General features: G+C 36.7%; 1 protein-coding gene and 1 non-coding gene across 19 annotated transcripts; one reads left to right on the forward strand and one right to left on the reverse strand.

Moving 5' to 3' along the window:
- The first annotated feature begins 5,985 nt into the window (after positions 1-5,985).
- Positions 5,986-11,720, forward strand: LOC112742078 (acyl-CoA hydrolase 2). 18 transcript variants are annotated; one of them, XM_072214144.1, is made up of 16 exons: positions 6,054-6,448; positions 6,834-6,953; positions 7,300-7,470; positions 7,847-7,939; positions 8,043-8,105; positions 8,191-8,225; positions 8,476-8,584; positions 8,741-8,803; positions 8,885-8,940; positions 9,054-9,158; positions 9,235-9,291; positions 9,375-9,487; positions 9,802-9,944; positions 10,423-10,461; positions 10,977-11,047; positions 11,346-11,720. In XM_072214144.1, exons 1-4 carry the CDS (start codon positions 6,254-6,256, stop codon positions 7,859-7,861), a joined length of 501 nt encoding a protein of 166 aa, XP_072070245.1. In that variant the 5' UTR covers positions 6,054-6,253; the 3' UTR covers positions 7,862-7,939; positions 8,043-8,105; positions 8,191-8,225; positions 8,476-8,584; positions 8,741-8,803; positions 8,885-8,940; positions 9,054-9,158; positions 9,235-9,291; positions 9,375-9,487; positions 9,802-9,944; positions 10,423-10,461; positions 10,977-11,047; positions 11,346-11,720. The 18 variants fall into 17 exon arrangements, with proteins under 18 accessions (XP_072070246.1, XP_072070244.1, XP_025647088.1 ...); XM_072214143.1 differs by having other exon boundaries at positions 6,004-6,448; positions 8,043-8,225; positions 8,486-8,584; XM_072214136.1 differs by having other exon boundaries at positions 7,300-7,939.
- Positions 11,721-15,278: 3,558 nt separating this feature from the next.
- LOC112746533 (small nucleolar RNA R71) lies at positions 15,279-15,386 on the reverse strand. The gene has a single exon (XR_003174413.1). It is a non-coding gene; the product is annotated as a small nucleolar RNA R71 (small nucleolar RNA).
- Between the last annotated feature and the right edge of the window lie 2,038 nt (positions 15,387-17,424).

Genomic DNA, 17,424 nt, shown 5'->3' on the forward strand with positions numbered 1-17,424 from the left:
ATCAAACACAAAAGTATGCTATTTGGTGCTTAAGTGTGAGTTCATATGCTAGAATCCATTCAAATCAAGGCGAAATATATCAGAAAATATGGACTCATCAATTCTCCCACACTTAAACAATAGCATGTCCTCATGCTAAACCAACAAGGAAAATAATCAAAGGGGTAGCCAACTTATTAAATGCAACTATCTATATGCATGCAAGTATGTATATGCTATATATCTATCTATCTATAATGTCCTATTGATTTGGTGAAAACAGACAATCAAATTCCCAAGCAAGTATAAACATTTAGGGCTAAGCAAGAAAATTAATTCAGTGCAACAAGATCTAGAGAATTGATTCACTTATCAAAATGAAGAAACTTGCAAGAATGCATGAAAAAGAGAAGCGCAAGCATAGAATTGAGTAATTGAACCTTCACTATGTGTGTATACACTCTAATAACTCGGTGTCTAGGGTCAATTCACTCAAATCTCATTCCAATCATGCTTTTAAGGAATTGCTTTTCTTCTAACAATCAACAAACAAGTGATGTATGAATGCGATTATCATGAGGACTTCATATGGTTATAATGGGGTTATGGTAAAGGTGGAATAGATATGGCCAAGTGGACTAAATGCAATTGAATCCTTGATTAGTTTAAGTTTCCACATCAACCTATATTAACCGAATCAAAACAAGAGATAATCCTAACCTTCCACGATTTCTTGTTTACTAACACTCATGTATGCTTTTCTCACAAAAACATCATATATGAAATTCCTTTATTTGTTTCTTCATTCTTTAGGGTACCCTTGTGCCCTTTTTATGATGAAGAGTTTTTTTTTCTTTTCAAATTAGAATTGCATACGGTCTAATTAGTTCATACATGAATGTTCCCATTTTCCAAAATTTTCAATGAATACTCAAATCAAACATTTTCTTTTACTACCAAAGTTTCCCAACAGATTTCCCCCACACTTAATTGTAACACACTCCTTCAACCTAGGCTAATCAAGGATACAACCCAAGGTGGTTCATGGTTTTCTGCTTATGGTTGTGATGTGCTAAAATCAAGAATAACGGGGTAAATAAGGCTCAAAGGGGTTTAACAATGGTAGATGAAAAAGGGTAGGCTATATGGGAAAAAGTAAGCTTTAAACAAATATGGCCTCAATCATGCTAAATGCATTCAAAACATCAATCATTGGAAATAAAGAATCAAGCAAAGCCAAGATTACAATCATAGAAGAGATACAGCACACAATGAACAAAATTAGTGGTTAAAATGTGTAACCACTATATATAGCTCAAAAATACACAAGGTATTTGTTCTTTACTCTTCTATGTTCCATAGAAATCCATTCAAGCAAGTTTGAAAAAATTGTTTTCCAATCAATTCAATAGAAAGCCCAAAATTGTTGGAAAGTCATGTTGTTTTTCACCAAAATTATTCCCTATATATGTATGTATGCATGTTGTGATGGATGCAAACTTTTTCAAAATTTCCTAGTTCTTCACCTAATTTTCAACAAGCAAAAAGTAACATGAACAATTAGGATCAAAATGAGCTAGGCATAAGCTATTCACATCATCCAAGTACTAAAAGTATCCACAGAAGCATAATAAAGATTGAAAATAGCTAAATGACAAGTGTTCGGAAGAGAATATTTACACCCAAAAATAGACGATCTTCCCCCACACTTAGATAATGCACGGTCCTCCGTGCCAAAAATGGACCGGGGTGATCAACTCAATGAAGCTCCACCGCCAGGCGGTGGTGGATGGTGATGACGGTGGTAGACGATGATGTCGATGGATAGACGTGGTGCAGGATCTGCTCTGGGCTCCTAAGATGTCTGTCCAGCTGATTCTTTTGCTCTCTCAGCTCTCGGCTCAAGCTCAGCTACCGGCTCCTCCAATGTGGTCTCCGCTCCTGTCTGCTCTGGGGGCTCATCTGCCTGGCCAGCTTTAGCTGCTAGCTCCTCCACAACTGGCTCCTCAGTCTGGGGCTGAGGCTCTGGTGTGTCTGGAGGAGCTGGCCCAGGATCGCGACCGTCAAACTTCGCCATTATCCATTGGAAGCGGCGAGTGTTGCGGCGCTCAATGCGATACAGAGTCTCTAAGATCTCCCGACCCAGCTCATAGGGTGTCTGGAGTCGGGTTACGGGCACAAGAGGTGCTGAAGGTGCTGATGGCTCTGCTGAGGATGATGGTGGCTCAATGGTCTTCCTCTTCTTCTGTGGTGGTCCGTCGTAGTCACCATATGGAAGAAATGGCTGCTTACTAATCAGGACAGACATCCGGTCTGTCTGCCGTCTCTCTACTCCAGACAGAGTGGCCAATCTGGTGATCAATAATGGGAAGAAAATGTTGTACTTCTGCTTCTGTGTCACCTTCCACATCGAGTATCTGATAAGGGGAAGAACAGAGATCCTCTTCCCCTCCAGAATGGCACAAAGGAGAACTGCCGCACAGACCCTGATGTGCGTGGCATGCGAGCTCGGAAGGATAAAGTCGGCGATAATCTGCTGCCAGATCCTCGCCTCCGAGTTGAGATCAGTGTACGCAATGCTCTACGGAACCGCGTTCTCTCCCCTATTGTACTCCCATCTGGCCTCAAGTGTGCCAATCTTCCTCAAAACAACCTCTAATGATATCTTGCCCGATAACAAATCCCTCACTATCTGAGGATAGGCGTCACGAGCCGGAGGAATATGCAGAATACCTAAGAGGGCCTCTAAAGCAGTATCAGAGATGTCCAGAGTGACACCTCTGAGAAAAATAGTTGGGGCGTCCCTCTTCAGGAGATTCGCATAAAATTCTTTGACCTGGTGTTCATTAACTTCCACTGGATCGAATTTTACGAACTCCCAATGATAAAAATCAAGTCTGTTTAAAATCTGGTACGCATATTTCTCAGGCAAGTTTAGCTTTCGCTCATAGTGAAAGGCTTTGTTTTCTATTTTCTTGTATTGTTCTTGGACTTCAGCATTTATAAATGTGTCAGGTAGGGTACTAGGAGAAGCAGGAAGAGGGCGATCCAAAGGATTGGCTTTCTCTTTTCCTTTGCGAGTCATCCTGAAAAAGGCAAAAACAGAATACAGCTCAGAAGAACAGATGAAAGTCACAGAATCCAAAAGATATAATCAAACAGTTCAAATAAAAGCCAATCAAGTAAACAAATACCAAATCAAGGGATAACATGTATAAAACAGTTAAAGGTTCAAAAGAATATTTTCCCAAGATCAAGCAACCTAAGCAACAATTGAATGAGTGGACAAACAATGAAAGCATATGTATGTCTTAGGTGCATTATGTAAGTGAATTGAATTGCAGAAATTGATTATTGCAATTGTGCCTGGGAAATTGAAAAGAGTTTGCAAAAATTAGCACAAAAGGCAAAAATCAAAGTCACGGTGAAAGCTTGACATATTCATGTTGAGAAGTAAGAAATGACCACATGCACATAGCTCCTTGTCCAAAGAAGTACTTGCGTGAAAAACAAAGTACATTGCTCAAAAACATAATAGAACAAGTGGCTATGTATGTGGTTGTCCATTTTATAACAGTTCATGAATATGCAACAACATTAATTCACGTAGAAAGCAAGGTATGTACTGCCGCCAATGACACCAAACAAATTTCAAAATTGCAAGTTTAATGCTAGTTTGGTGTGTGAGCCAAAGGGAATGAGCAGTCAGCATATAATGCATTAGTTCAACATGTTATGCACTTAAAAGTACTAAATAGAATGACTAAAGCTGTGAATTTCAGTTCAATAGCAAAGAAGTGCATAGTTTGTAAACTAATTAATAAAGGATGATATGCACAGTAAAATCGGTATCAAATCAGATAATTAGACAGCAGTTTGAAGTTCAGTTTGATATTTCAGTATGAACACAGAGTGCATAATTAATAAATTCCAGGCAGCATCCCTAGTTAGCATAAAATTGCACAAGTATGAAGTAATAATGCAAAAATGGAGGAAAATGCAAAAAATCGATGTTGATCAGACACAGATGTTGGTTCAAAAATCCATTCAGGCATTTTGTCAAGCATAAAATGTGCAATATTCACAGGCATCAATCATAGTTCAACAATGGCAGCATCTATAATTCAGTCTCAAGCAACAGCATTCAGCCCTAGACACAGCAACATCATTCAGTTCCAACAACATTCAACAATAAACAGCCAATCACATATTCAATCCAAACTCACAGGTCATCTAACCTTAAACCACTTAGTAACTAGAACAAAATTAAAAACAGAAATGAACAGAAGCAGGAAAATGAGGCAGGAATCAAGAAGAAAGGAATCAAGGCAAGGAGTAAAACCTGTAATGCAGAAGAAAAAAAAGGAAGCAGATAGAGCAGAGGTGGTGAACGGTCACGGCGGCACAGAAAGTCACCGCCGCTGGTGCTGCTCGGTTGCCAGATGGAAAGGCGCGGATAGGGCTAAGCGCTGCGGCGATGTGGTAGAGACAGGGAGGAGAGAAAAGAAGGAAATGGAGAAAAGAGAGAGAAATGAAGAAGGAAGAGAGAGAGAGAGAGGGCGACGGTGGCGGCAGCATTATCGCTGGCAGTGGTGGTCGTGGGGTGGAGGTTGGTGGTGGTAGTGGTTATGGGTGTTCAGAGAAAAGAGAGGAGAAACAGGGGAGCGGTAGGGTTTTGGCAACTGAAGCACAACCCTCCCCCCTTTTCGAATTAACATTCGAAAAGGGTCCTGTGCGGACGCACACAAGGGAAAAGAAGGGGTATTGATGAGCGGATAATTTATACGCTTTTTGGCATTGTTTTTAGTATGTTTTTAGTAGGATCTAGTTACTTTTAGGGATGTTTTCATTAGTTTTTATGTTAAATCCACATTTCTAGACTTTACTATGAGTTTGTGTATTTTTCTGTGATTTCAGGTATTTTCTGGCTGAAATTGAGGGACTTCAGCAAAAATCAGATTCAGAGCCAGAAGAAGGACTGCTGATGCTGTTGGATTCTGACCTCCCTGCACTCAAAGTGGATTTTCTGGAGCTACAGAACTCAAAATGGCGCGCTTCTAATTGCTTTGGAAAGTAGACATCCAGGGCTTTTCAGAAATATATAATAGTCTATACTTTGGCCGAGTTTAGACGATGCAAAAGGGCGTTGAACGCCAGTTCTACGCTGCAGTCTGGAGTTAAACGCCAGAAACACGTCACAAACTAGAGTTGAACGCTAGAAACACGTTACAAACTGGCGTTCAACTCCAAGAATGACCTCTCCACGTGTAAACTTCAAGCTCAGCCCAAGCACACACCAAGTGGGCCCCGGAAGTGGATTTATGCATCAATTACTTACTTTTGTAAACCCTAGTAACTAGTTTAGTATAAATAGGACTTTTTACTATTGTATAAAAGGACCTTTGATCAGTTTTATGCTATCTTAGACTTTCATGGGGGCTGGCCATTCGGCCATGCCTGGACCATTATCACTTATGTATTTTCAAACGGTAGAGTTTCTGCACTCCATAGATTAAGGTGTGGAGCTCTGTTGTTCCTCATGATTTAAAGCAAACTACTACTATTTTCTATTCAATTCAACTTATTCCGCTTCTAAGATCTCCATTTGCACCCAAGAACATGATGGATGTGATGATTATGTGACGCTCATCATCATTCTCACTTATGAACGCGTGCCTGACAAACACTTCCGTTCTACATGCAACCAAGCTAGAATGAGTATCTCTTAGATATCTAATACAGGGGACTGAGTCCGAGTTATTAGTCTCTTCGTGGTATAAGTTAGAACCCATGGATGGCCATTTCTGAGATCCGGAAAGTATAAACCTTGTCTGTGGTATTCCGAGTAGGATCTGGGAAGGAATGGCTGTGACGAACTTCAAACTCGCGAGTGCTGGGCGTAGTGACAGACGCAAAAGGATAGTAACACTACAAAAAAAATGATATAAAACGGCATTAATAATATGGTGGTTCTATAATATTGCCATAATATTTGAGTATTTTGACGTTTATGATTATTGCCGTAATTCATTGGTAGTTAACGGCGTTTTTTTTTTCTTCTCGCGGTTTTAAACGCCATTATCAATTTGTATAAAATGCTCAACCCTAAATTAACCCATCATAACTGTGTTGAACTTGAAATGCTGCCAGTGTGAGAAAAATCTTGAAGCTCTGCCACTATGATATCCTCTGTCACGATCTCTCCTCCGACGACTCCTCTCTCCAGTGACGGTCTCCTCCGGCAACGTCTCCTCCAGCGGCGTCTCCTCCAGCAATGACCTCCTTCTGCGACCTCTGCTCCAGTGACGGTCTCCTTCGGCGACGTCTCCTCTTGCGACTTCTCCTCCAGCGACATCTTTTCCAGCGGCTTCTCCTCCAGCGACGATCTCCTCCTGTGGCATTCTCCTACGCCGGCAATCTCGTCAATCGAGCTATTGAGCTGCGAGTTTCTCTTCCGGCAGACTCACGAGTAGGTTCTTCTCTCTCTTTGCCTTTGTTCTCTTGAAAATATTTTATTCTAATCGATGGTCTTAGGCTTGCCTTAGATTAGATGAACAAATTTAATTAAAATTGATTTGAATCTCAGTATAGTAGTCAAAATGTTTCTCGTTCTTTATTCTCAGCATGTATGTGCTCTATTTTGTTGTTCAATTTCCATAAAAGAAAAGAGGAAAACACTATTTGTAATTATTATATTCTTGTGATTTGCTATAAAATTATACCATTGCTTTGCTTTTCTGGATGAGTTATGATTTGAGTACGACATAATACTCTTAAAATTAACTTTCTAAGAGATTATATTTAGTTTATTGAACTATAGCAATTTCTCATGTTAGTATACTCATCTTTGTCAGGGCTTTGTCCTGTCTGATCCAAAGAATAGGATGTTCCTTTGCAATTTCCGCATTGTGATATCATTGGTTTGTGGTGCTTATTTAGTTGGCAATGCATTCACCACCAAGGAATATAAACAAGTAAGTACGAATTTCTATTCCAAACTTCTAACTCTGAAATATGAATTGCTAGACAGAAAGAGAGAAGATTGTTATAGCTTAACTTTTTGTTGTATCTTACACATTATGTCTCTGAAAAGTCTCAAAATAAAATTTTAGTCATTGCTATCTTATACTCTATCTCTAGTGTTTCTATCCTTCAATCTTTCTATGAGGGCTTCATTCATGTACTAATAGATAGTCATAATCTCCATGGATGCAAATATCGTTTATTTTTATTATATAGAGTCTTCTCTCCTTTCTCCCCTGTCTGCTGCACTTTGAAGTTTGAACTCAACTCCTATATATTTTCTTCTTCTTCTCCTAGGCGAAGGACACCTTCAAAGTTCCCTTCAAATCTGAAGGGAAGGGAAACTTCAGAACAGTGAGCTTCAAGTTCAAAGCAGTTGCACCAAGAACAAGACTCACATTCTACAGCTCCTTTTACCATACCAGAATTGATGATTATGGATCTCTCTGTGGCCCTGTTCTTGACCAGGTTATAGTGTTCCCTGTCACCTAAGTTATTAAACCATTAATGTAGTACTTAGTAACTATGATTTTTGCAAGTTACTTGAGCCTGTCTTCTGTATAATTGCACGAGACTATACCACTCTTTTACTCTAGTTTGCTGAGCACAAGACACCAATTTTAATTTTTGTTCATTAAAAAATTTGGCTCAAGAGTTTGAAGATCAAATTTTTAATCATGGGAGTTGAATGTTCATGAAATGATTAAGTAGTATATTTTAGTTTTTGATTGTTACCATGTGTTATTGGAAATCATGAGTTTCAATAAGCATGCGTTTGTTTCATGCCAACATTCTGATCAATGCAACTTTTTCCCCTTCTTTTTTCTTTATTTGTTTGTTCCAGGTTTTGGGGTTGTAGGTTCTTGTAGTACAGGAAAAAAAAGGTAGATTTCATGGAATTGGCTACTGGAAGTTACCTTCTAGAGTTGTCGACGTGGTATGCAGTACAGGAGATTTTTGCAGCATGGTTATTGTAACATGGTTATTGGCTACTGGAAGTTACCTACTGAAGTTATTGTAAAATGGTTTTGTACCTGCAGGGTGAGGAGATTTTCGCAGCAGCTATTAGTGAAGTAAAAGAAGAGACAAGACTGAGTATCTAAGTAAATGTGACAAGTTTTTTTTATTGATCATAAGTTCATAACAACTGTTTCATATGGTCCATCTTTTTTTTTTTTTTTTGTTTAGATTGATACAGAATTTGTAGAAATACTAGCATTCAGGTGTGAATCTTCTAACTTTTGTATGGAATTTAATCCTGATATATCATTGTAACATTGTATTTATGAATTGTAATAACTAATTTAAAAACACAATTTGTATGTATGATTTTCACTGAATTCTAACTCTATTTTCGATATATTAAGCACAAAAGAGGCATATTAATGATTTTCTTAGGAGGAATTTGAATTTTCAGTGATTGAACAAAAATCATTAATCACCATCACCAAGTCCTGTTTTTCTATTTTTAAGGGAAGTGCAGAATTCATTCTTTGGGAAATCAGATTTGTCATTTCTTTGCATCTTGCGCCATCTTTCTGTTGAGATAAAAAAGCGAGAATTGGAAATTGAAGTAGCTCAGGTACTTTTGTTTGACGATTTCACATCATTCTTCTGTTTATTTTGTTCACCCAACGTAACTTTTTAGCAAATGATACTATAAGTATGAGATGATAGAAGGAGAAATATCCAAAAGATGAACCTAGTGGTGCTAATAAGTTATTTTCTTAATATACAGAAAGAAGAATTAGGATTTGACCACCAGGAGGTAGCCATGCCATCTGTGCCTCCACCAAATAAGGTAAGTTACATGGTTATTTATATTAATTAAGATTTAAGAATGAAAATGTGTTGCTGATTTCAGATTATTAATTGTTTCTAGCTTTTGTCAATGGAGGAGCTGCGGGAGAGACGCCTTACTAACCCTCGTCTTCCAAAGTAAGATTTTGGGGGGTGCAATGTGTTGTTAAAGAATATGTATAAGATTCTATTTAGAGAACATTCATGTATCTAAAGCTAAGGATCTCTGATGACTAAGTTTGTTGCTTCAGAACTTACCGGAACAAAATTGCTACAACTAAATTCACCCCTTGGCCAATAGAGATAAGGTTCTGTGAACCTACAACTTCAACAAATCAGACCAAATCTCCTCCCAGGTAATACTTTGCAGGGGAAAAGAAGGGTAGATCAATTCTTTGCCTTTTTTAATACTTGTTTAAATGTTTTATGTAGTTTGAATTTTTGGTTTAGAGCAAAGGGAAAACTTTCAGATGATCAGGCCTTGCATAGGTACATTATCTTGTATCATCTTTTTATTTCTTTTACTCTACATGTTAATGTTGTTATTGCCTAAAGTCTTGTACTTATCTCAGTATGCCAAACCATATTCAATTCCGGAAGTGAAGACTACTCACAACAAAAAGAAGAAAAGCACGCAGATTTAATTAGAAGTTTGAAATCTAGCATGGACAACTTGAATAAGGAGGTAACATTTTAGGCACTATTATTTGTAACTACTCTTTCTTCATTCATCTATACTTCTAAATATAGTAAATTTATTTTCTAGTATCATGCGAAAGGTAACATGGATAGCATTAGCATTTTCCTTATATTCGAGTTGTGACTTTTATTGTTGTGTCTGGTGTAAATGTGATCTAAATTGTGTCTTCTTATTGCAATTGGAAAAGATGAAAAAAAAAAGAATTAAACTCCATGAAGTAAATAACTCATTTGCATTGATTGCCGTGAAACATGTATTTTTCTTTGTTCAGATTCTTATGAATTTTATCTGTTGCTCAGGCTAATCAAGAATGGGGAAATATATTTCCTGTGTTCAAGGAAATATCTGTCACTGACAATGCATTAGAAAGGGTTCTTGCTTTGGAGATTGAGCTTGCCGAAGCATTGCAGGCCAAGAAGAAATCAAGCATGCAATTTCAAAGGTACACCTTTCTTTTGGAGCAGTAATTAGATTTTGGTACATTTAGATGCTAATTTTGGAAGCACTTCACTTAAATTTACCATTTTCTTTGTTCTCGGTTAAAATTTGATGACTGGTTAGAATCTAAATTCTGATGCATCATCTTTTTTACTCTTTGAAATGAAGTAATGATCTTTTTCTTGTTTTAGCTATCAATTGCATTTTAAAACAAGTACTTTGCTGATTGAATTAAATAATCTCCAAAAGATATTAACACTGTTGTTTTGCACAATTAATTAATGTAGAAGAGTTTTATACTAACATCTAATTAAGAGTCACTTTTATCTACGTGGCAGTTCCTAACTTAATGGAGCAAATCATTATCCCACTACGTACTTATTCCAAATTAAAATCTCCTTATGAATAATTGCTTGGTTTATATTCTTATTTATTTCATCGGCATACTAATTTCTTATAGTGTTTGATTTTGTACGTTACAGATTCAAGTGTCCTTTTGGTGAATGAAGCAATGCAATTAAGTACGTACCATGAGGAGGATATATGTAGTGGTCTTATTTGTTTATTTTATTTGTTAGTTTGACTCCACTTACATTTGTTAAAATATGTGCTTAGTCATACAATATTACATCTTCTTAACTAGATGAAAGAGATGCCAACTACTCATAATGATAGTAACTTTACTCAAGAATTTCACAAGCTTTTCGAAATGATTGAATTATTAGTAACACCTTAGATTTGAACAATTTAAAATTCATTGCTACAAGTAAAAACAAATTCAGTTAAGAATGCCTTATTTTTCACGGTTGAATTAGATTATTGTATGGCATGGGAAGCAATGTCACAAAGTTGGAATAATGGTTTCTTAAATTTAATACACATTAACGGTTCATATCTAAATTGAGTCTCTGTTTTTATTATTAGCAGCAATTGAACTTGAGATTAACTAAGGGTTACAAATAGTACAGCAGCTTGTTTTATATACTGATATGACAAATCTGGAATTGGTTAAGGGATATTTTTCTACTGCATGCAGGTTCTGGATTTTAGCCTTCATCCTCGAGAACTCAAGTCTGTGTCTTATAACACAATATACCACTCAATTAGGCAAGTTTCTTCCATCTTTTATTCCCTCTGATTCTTTTTAGCTGTCACTGTTGCTTTTTGGTACATCATTGATCAATTGACATTGGTCCAAGTAACATAAATAACATATAAATGAAAATGGAGAGAATATTATTGACTGTTGATAACTCAATGTAACTCATCCTGTAGGTTGAAAATGACACCAAGTAGTGTTTTAATTAAGCTCTCTGCTGTTTCTGGAGATGCTTCAACAATGCATACTATGCATGAGTTGGAGGAGTAAGCACATCTGAATTTAATTCCCTCTGGTTTGTTGCAGGGAACAGCGTCGGTGGTCCTCGCTGGACTTGTTACCACTACAAAAAAAGAAGTATAAAAGAGAAAGGAAGTCCCAATCTCTCAGATCTAAAATTCCATCCGAAGACGCGAAGTTCCACCGAGTTTGCTGTCGCAGAAGGAGAAAACTTTTGGCCTCCAAATCTTATTCATCATCACTTAGCTAAGCTACTTGTCTTGTATATTCATATTCTAAGTAGTAAAAACAGCACTTGTTAGATGGTTTAAATACATTATTAGTCTTGACTGATTAGTGTTTATTGCAATGCTTGTATTTTGGTAAGTTTAGTAAGACAAGCTTTTGTATAGAAGTTATTACTTTTGATTTTCAATAATAAAATATTATATATTATATTAATATTTTGTTTTTGAGTTATATAATATTTCATTTATGGATTATGATTTTTTGCTATTGTGAAATTTTAATCACAAAATTATTTATTTAACGCGATAAAAATGACGGTAAAAATTGTTAAAAACAACGATAAAAAATGTCACTGTCAGGGTAAAATGGCGGTTCAAAAATGCCATTTTAACCAACTAAAACGCTACTGTCAGGGTAAAAATGGCGGTTCAAAAATGCCGTTTTAACCAACCAAAACGCCACTCTGTCAAAGTAATAATGGCGGTTCAAACCGCCGTTTTAACCTATCCAAAAACCGCCATTTTAACCTTGGAAATAACGGCGGTTTGAGCTGACATTTTAACCAACCAAAATGCCACTCTGTCAGGGTAATAATGGCGGTTCAAACCGCCGTTTTAACCAATCAAAAAACCGCCATTTTAACCCTGGAAATAACGGCGGTTTGAACCGCCATGTTAACTTATTCAAAAACCGCTGTTTTAACCCAGGGAATTGTGGCGGTTTTTAGAAAACCGTCGTAATAACCAGAATGGTGCCCAGAATTACGTCACTTTACGAAACCGCCATTATTGGTAATAATGGCGGTTTGAACCGCCGTAAATACCAAAAAAACCGCCGTTTTTACCAAAATTTTTTGTAGTGTAAATCCTATTCCAGTATGATCGAGAACCTCCAGATGATTAGCCATGCCGTGACAGAGCATTTGGACCATTTTCACAGAGAGGATGGGATGTAGCCATTGACAACGGTGATGCCCTTACAGAAAGCTTGCTATGGAAAGGAGTAAGACTGATTGGATGAAGACAGCGGAAAAGCAGAGATTCAGAGGAATGAAAGCATCTCTATACGCTTATCTGAAATTCTCACCAATAAATTACATAAGTATTTCTATCTTTATTTTCTGTTTATTTATTATTATTATTCGAAAACTCCATAACCATTTGATATCCGTCTGACTGAGATTAACAAGATGACCATAGCTTGCTTCATACCAACAATCTCCGTGGGATCGACCCTTACTCACGTAAGGTTTTATTACTTGGACGACCCAGTGCACTTGCTGGTTAGTTGTGCGAAGTTGTGAAGTTATGTTTGGACCATGGTATTGTGCACCAGTTATTGGCGCCATTGCTAGGGAGAGAACGAACAACAAATTTTACAACCTCAGAGTAACAATTTCGCATACCAAGTTTTTGGTGCCATTGCCGGGGATTGTTCGAGTTTGGACAACTGACGGTCCATCTTGTTGCTCAGATTAGGTAATTTTCTTTTTGTTTTATTTTCAAAAATTTTTCAAAATTCTTTCAAAAATTTCTCATCTGTTTTCGAAAATTATTTCAGAATTTTTAAGAATGAATTCTAGAGTTTCATGAAGCATGTTGAAGGCTGGCTGGCTGTAAAGCCATGTCTAAATTCATTTAGACTGAGGGTTCCAAGTCATCATTACAAGAGCAAGCTAGTTGTTGCTAATAAAATTTGTTAATGTATGACTGATTTATATCCTAAAGCTGGCTGGCTATTAAGCCATGCCCAACCCTTGGATTGGAGCTTTAGGCTAACATTGAAAGATTCCTGGAATTCTTATTAAAAATTTTGAATTTCTTATTTTCTTTTTCCTATATGTTTTTTGAAAAAATTTAAAAGAAAATTTAAAAAAAATTTATAAAATAATAAAAATAAAAAATATTTTGTTTCTTGTTTGAGTCTTGAGTCAATTTTTAAGTTTGGTGTCATTTGCCTTTTTTCTAAAAATTTATGCATTTTTCGAAAATTCATGCATTCATAGTGTTCTTCATGATCTTCAAGTTGTTCTTGGCCAGTCTTCGTGTTTGATCTTCATATTTTCGTGTTTTGTATCTTTTCTTGTTTTTCATATGCATTCTTACATTCATAGTGTCTATACATGAAAAATTTCTAAGTTTGGTGTCTTGCATATTTTCTTTTCTTGAAAAATTTTCAAAAATAAGTCTTGATGTTCATCTTGATCTTCAAAGTGTTCTTGGTGTTCGTCTTGACATTCATAGTGTTCTTGCATGCATTCATTGTTTTGATCTAAAAATTCTCATGCATTGAGTCTTTTTCATGTTTTTCTCTTTCTTCATTAAAAATTCAAAAATAAAAAAAAAATATCTTTCCTTTTTTTCTCTCATAAATTTCAAAAATTTGGATTGACTTTTTCAAAAAATTTTTAAAATTCAGTTGTTTCTTTTGAGTCAAATCAAATTTTTAATTTAAAAATCTTATCTTTTTCAAAATCATTTTCAAAAATCAAATCTTTTTCATTTTTCTTAATTTTATATCATATTTTCCAAAATATCATCAACAATTAATATTTTGATTAAAAAATTTCAAGTTTGTTACTTACTTGTTAAGAAAGATTCAAACTTTTAAGTTCTAGAATCATATCTTGTGATTTCTTGTGAATCAAGTCATTAATTGTGAATTTAAAAATCAAATCTTTTTCAAAACTAATTTCAATCATATCTTTTCAAAAATATCTTTTTATCCTATCCTTTTCAAATATCTTTTCTAACTTCTTATCTTCTTATCTTTTCAAAATTGAATTTCAAATCTTTTTCAACTAACTAATTGACTTTTTGTTTGTTTCTTATCTCTTTCAAAACTACCTAACTAACTAACCCTCTCTAATTTTCGAAAATATCTCTGTCTTTTTCAAAAAAAATTCTTTTTAATTAATTAATTGTTTAAATTTTAATTTTAATTTTAATTTTATCTTAATTTTCAAAAATCATTAACTCTTTTTCAAAATTTATTTTTCGAAATTCCCTCTCTCCCATCTCCTTCTATTTATTTATTCATTTACTAACACTTCTCTACATCTCAAATCACCGCTCCTATCCTCACCCTTGTGTTTGGATTCTCCTCCCTTCTTCTCCTCTGAGTTCGAATTCTTCTCTTCTACATTCTTATTCTTCTTTTCTTCTACTCACCCAAAGGAATCTCTATAGTGTGACATAGAGGATTCCATATTTTCTTTGTTATTCCCTTCTTTGTCATATGAGCAGGAGCAAGGACAAGAACATTCTTGTTGAAGCAGATCCTGAACCTGAAAGGACTCTGAAAAGGAAACTAAGAGAAGTTAAAATACAACAATCCAGAGACAACCTTACAGGAATTTTCGAACAAGAAGAGGAGATGGCAACCGAAAATAATAATAATGCAAGGAGGATGCTTGGTGACTTTACTGCACCTAATTCCAATTTACATGGAAGAAGCATCTCCATCCATACCATTGGAGCAAACAACTTTGAGCTGAAACCTCAATTAGTTTTTCTGATGCAACAAAACTGCAAGTTTCATGGACTTCCATCTGAAGATCCTTTTCAGTTCTTAACTGAATTCTTGCAGATATGTCACACTGTTAAGACTAATGAAGTAGATTCTGAAGTCTACAGGCTCATGCTTTTCCCGTTTGCTGTAAGAGACAGAGCTAGAATATGGTTGGACTCTCAACCTAAGGATAGCCTGAACTCTTGGGATAAACTGGTCAAGGCTTTCTTAGCCAAGTTCTTTCCTCCTCAAAAGCTGAGTAAGCTTAGAGTGGATGTTTAAACCTTCAGACAGAAAGAAGGTGAATCCCTTTATGAAGCTTGGGAGAGATACAAGGAACTGACCAAAAAGTGTCCTTCTGGTATGCTTTCAGAATGGACCATCCTGGATATATTCTATGATGGTCTGTCTGAATTAGCTAAGATGTCATTGGATACTTCTGCAGGTGGATCCATTCACCTAAAGAAAACGCCTACAGAAGCTCAAAAACTTATTGACATGGTTGCTAACAACCAGTTTATGTACACTTCTGAGAGGAATCCTGTAAGTAATGGGATGCCTCAGAAGAAGGGAGTTCTTGAAATTGATACTCTGAATGCCATATTGGCTCAAAATAAAATATTGACTCAGCAAGTCAATATGATTTCTCAGAGTCTAAATGGAATGCAAGCTACATCCAACAGTACTCAAGAGGCATCTTCTGAAGAAGAGGCTTATGATCCTGAGAAAACCTGCAATAGCAGAGGTAAATTACATGGGTGAACCCTATGGGAACACCTATAACCCCTCATGGAGAAATCATCCAAATCTCTCATGGAAGGATCAACAAAAGCCTCAATAAGGCTTTAATAATGGTGGAAGAAACAGGTTTAGCAATAGCAAGCCTTTTCCATCATCCACTCAGCAACAGACAGAGAACTCTGAGCAAAATACCTCTAATTTAGCAAACTTAGTCTCTGATCTATCTAAGGCCATTCTGAGTTTTATGAATGAAACAAGGTCCTCCATTAGAAATTTGGAGGCACAAGTGGGCCAGCTGAGTAAGAAGATCACTGAAACCCCTCCTAGTGCTCTCCCAAGCAATACAGAAGAAAATCCAAAAGGAGAGTGCAAGGCCATTGAATTGACCATCATGGCCGAATCCAAGGAGGAAGGGGAGGACGTGAATCCCAAGGAGGAAGACCTCCTGGGACGTCCAGTGATCAATAAGGAGTTTCCCTCTGAGAAACCAAAGGAATCTGAGACTCATCTAGAGACCATAGAGATTCCATTGAACCTCCTTATGCCATTCCTGAGCTCTGAAGAGTATTCTTCTTCTGAAGAGAATGAGGATGTTACTGAAGAGCAAGTTGCCAAGTTTTTAGGTGCAATCATGAAGCTGAATGCCAATTTATTTGGTAAAGAGACTTGGGGAGATGAACCTCCTCTGTTCACCAATGAACTAAATGCATTGGAACAACTAAGATTGCCTCAGAAGAAACAGGATCCTGGAAAGTTCCTAATACCTTGTACCATAGGCACCATGACCTTTGAGAAGGCTCTATGTGACCTTGGGTCAGGAATAAACCTCATGCCAATCTCTGTAATGGAGAAACTGGGAATCTTTGAGGTATAAGCTACTAAAATCTCATTAAAAATGGCAGACAATTCCAGAAAACAGGCTTATGGACAAGTAGAGGACATATTAGTAAAGGTTGAAGGCCTTTACATCCCTGCTGATTTCATAATCCTAGATACTGGAAAGGATGAGGATGAATCCATCATCCTTGGAAGACCCTTCCTAGCCACAGCAAGAGCTGTGATTGATGTTAACAGAGGTGAACTAGTCCTTCAATTGAATGAGGACTCCCTTGAGTTTAAAACTCAAGGACATCCTTCTGTAAACATGGAAAAGAGGCACAGTAAGCTTCTCTCAAAACAGAGTCAACCAGAGTTCCCACAGTCAAACTCTAAGTTTGGTGTTGGGAGGCCACAACCAAACTCTAAGTTTGCTGTTGAACTCCCATATCCAAACTCTAAGTTTGGTGTTGGGGAGACTCAACAATACTCTGAACATCTGTGAGGCTCCATGAGAGCCCACTGTCAAGCTATTGACATTAAAGAAGAGCTTGTTGGGAGGCAACCCAATTTTTATTTATCTAATTTTATTTTTTATTTTTGTTGTTCTTTCATGTTTTATTAGGTTCATGATCATGTGGAGTCACAAAATAAATAGAAAAATCAAAAACAGAATCAAAAATAGCAGAAGAAAAATCACACCCTGGAGGAAGGACTTACTGGCGTTTAAACGCCAATAAGGAGCATCTGGCTGGCGTTCAACGCCAGAACAGAGCATGGATCTGGCGTTGAACGCCCCAAAACAAGCAGCATCCTGGCGTTCAGACGCCAGGAATGCACACTGGGGAAA

The sequence above is a fragment of the Arachis hypogaea genome, chromosome 14 (genome assembly GCF_003086295.3).
Source record: "Arachis hypogaea cultivar Tifrunner chromosome 14, arahy.Tifrunner.gnm2.J5K5, whole genome shotgun sequence".
NCBI classification, from domain to species: domain Eukaryota; kingdom Viridiplantae; phylum Streptophyta; class Magnoliopsida; order Fabales; family Fabaceae; genus Arachis; species Arachis hypogaea.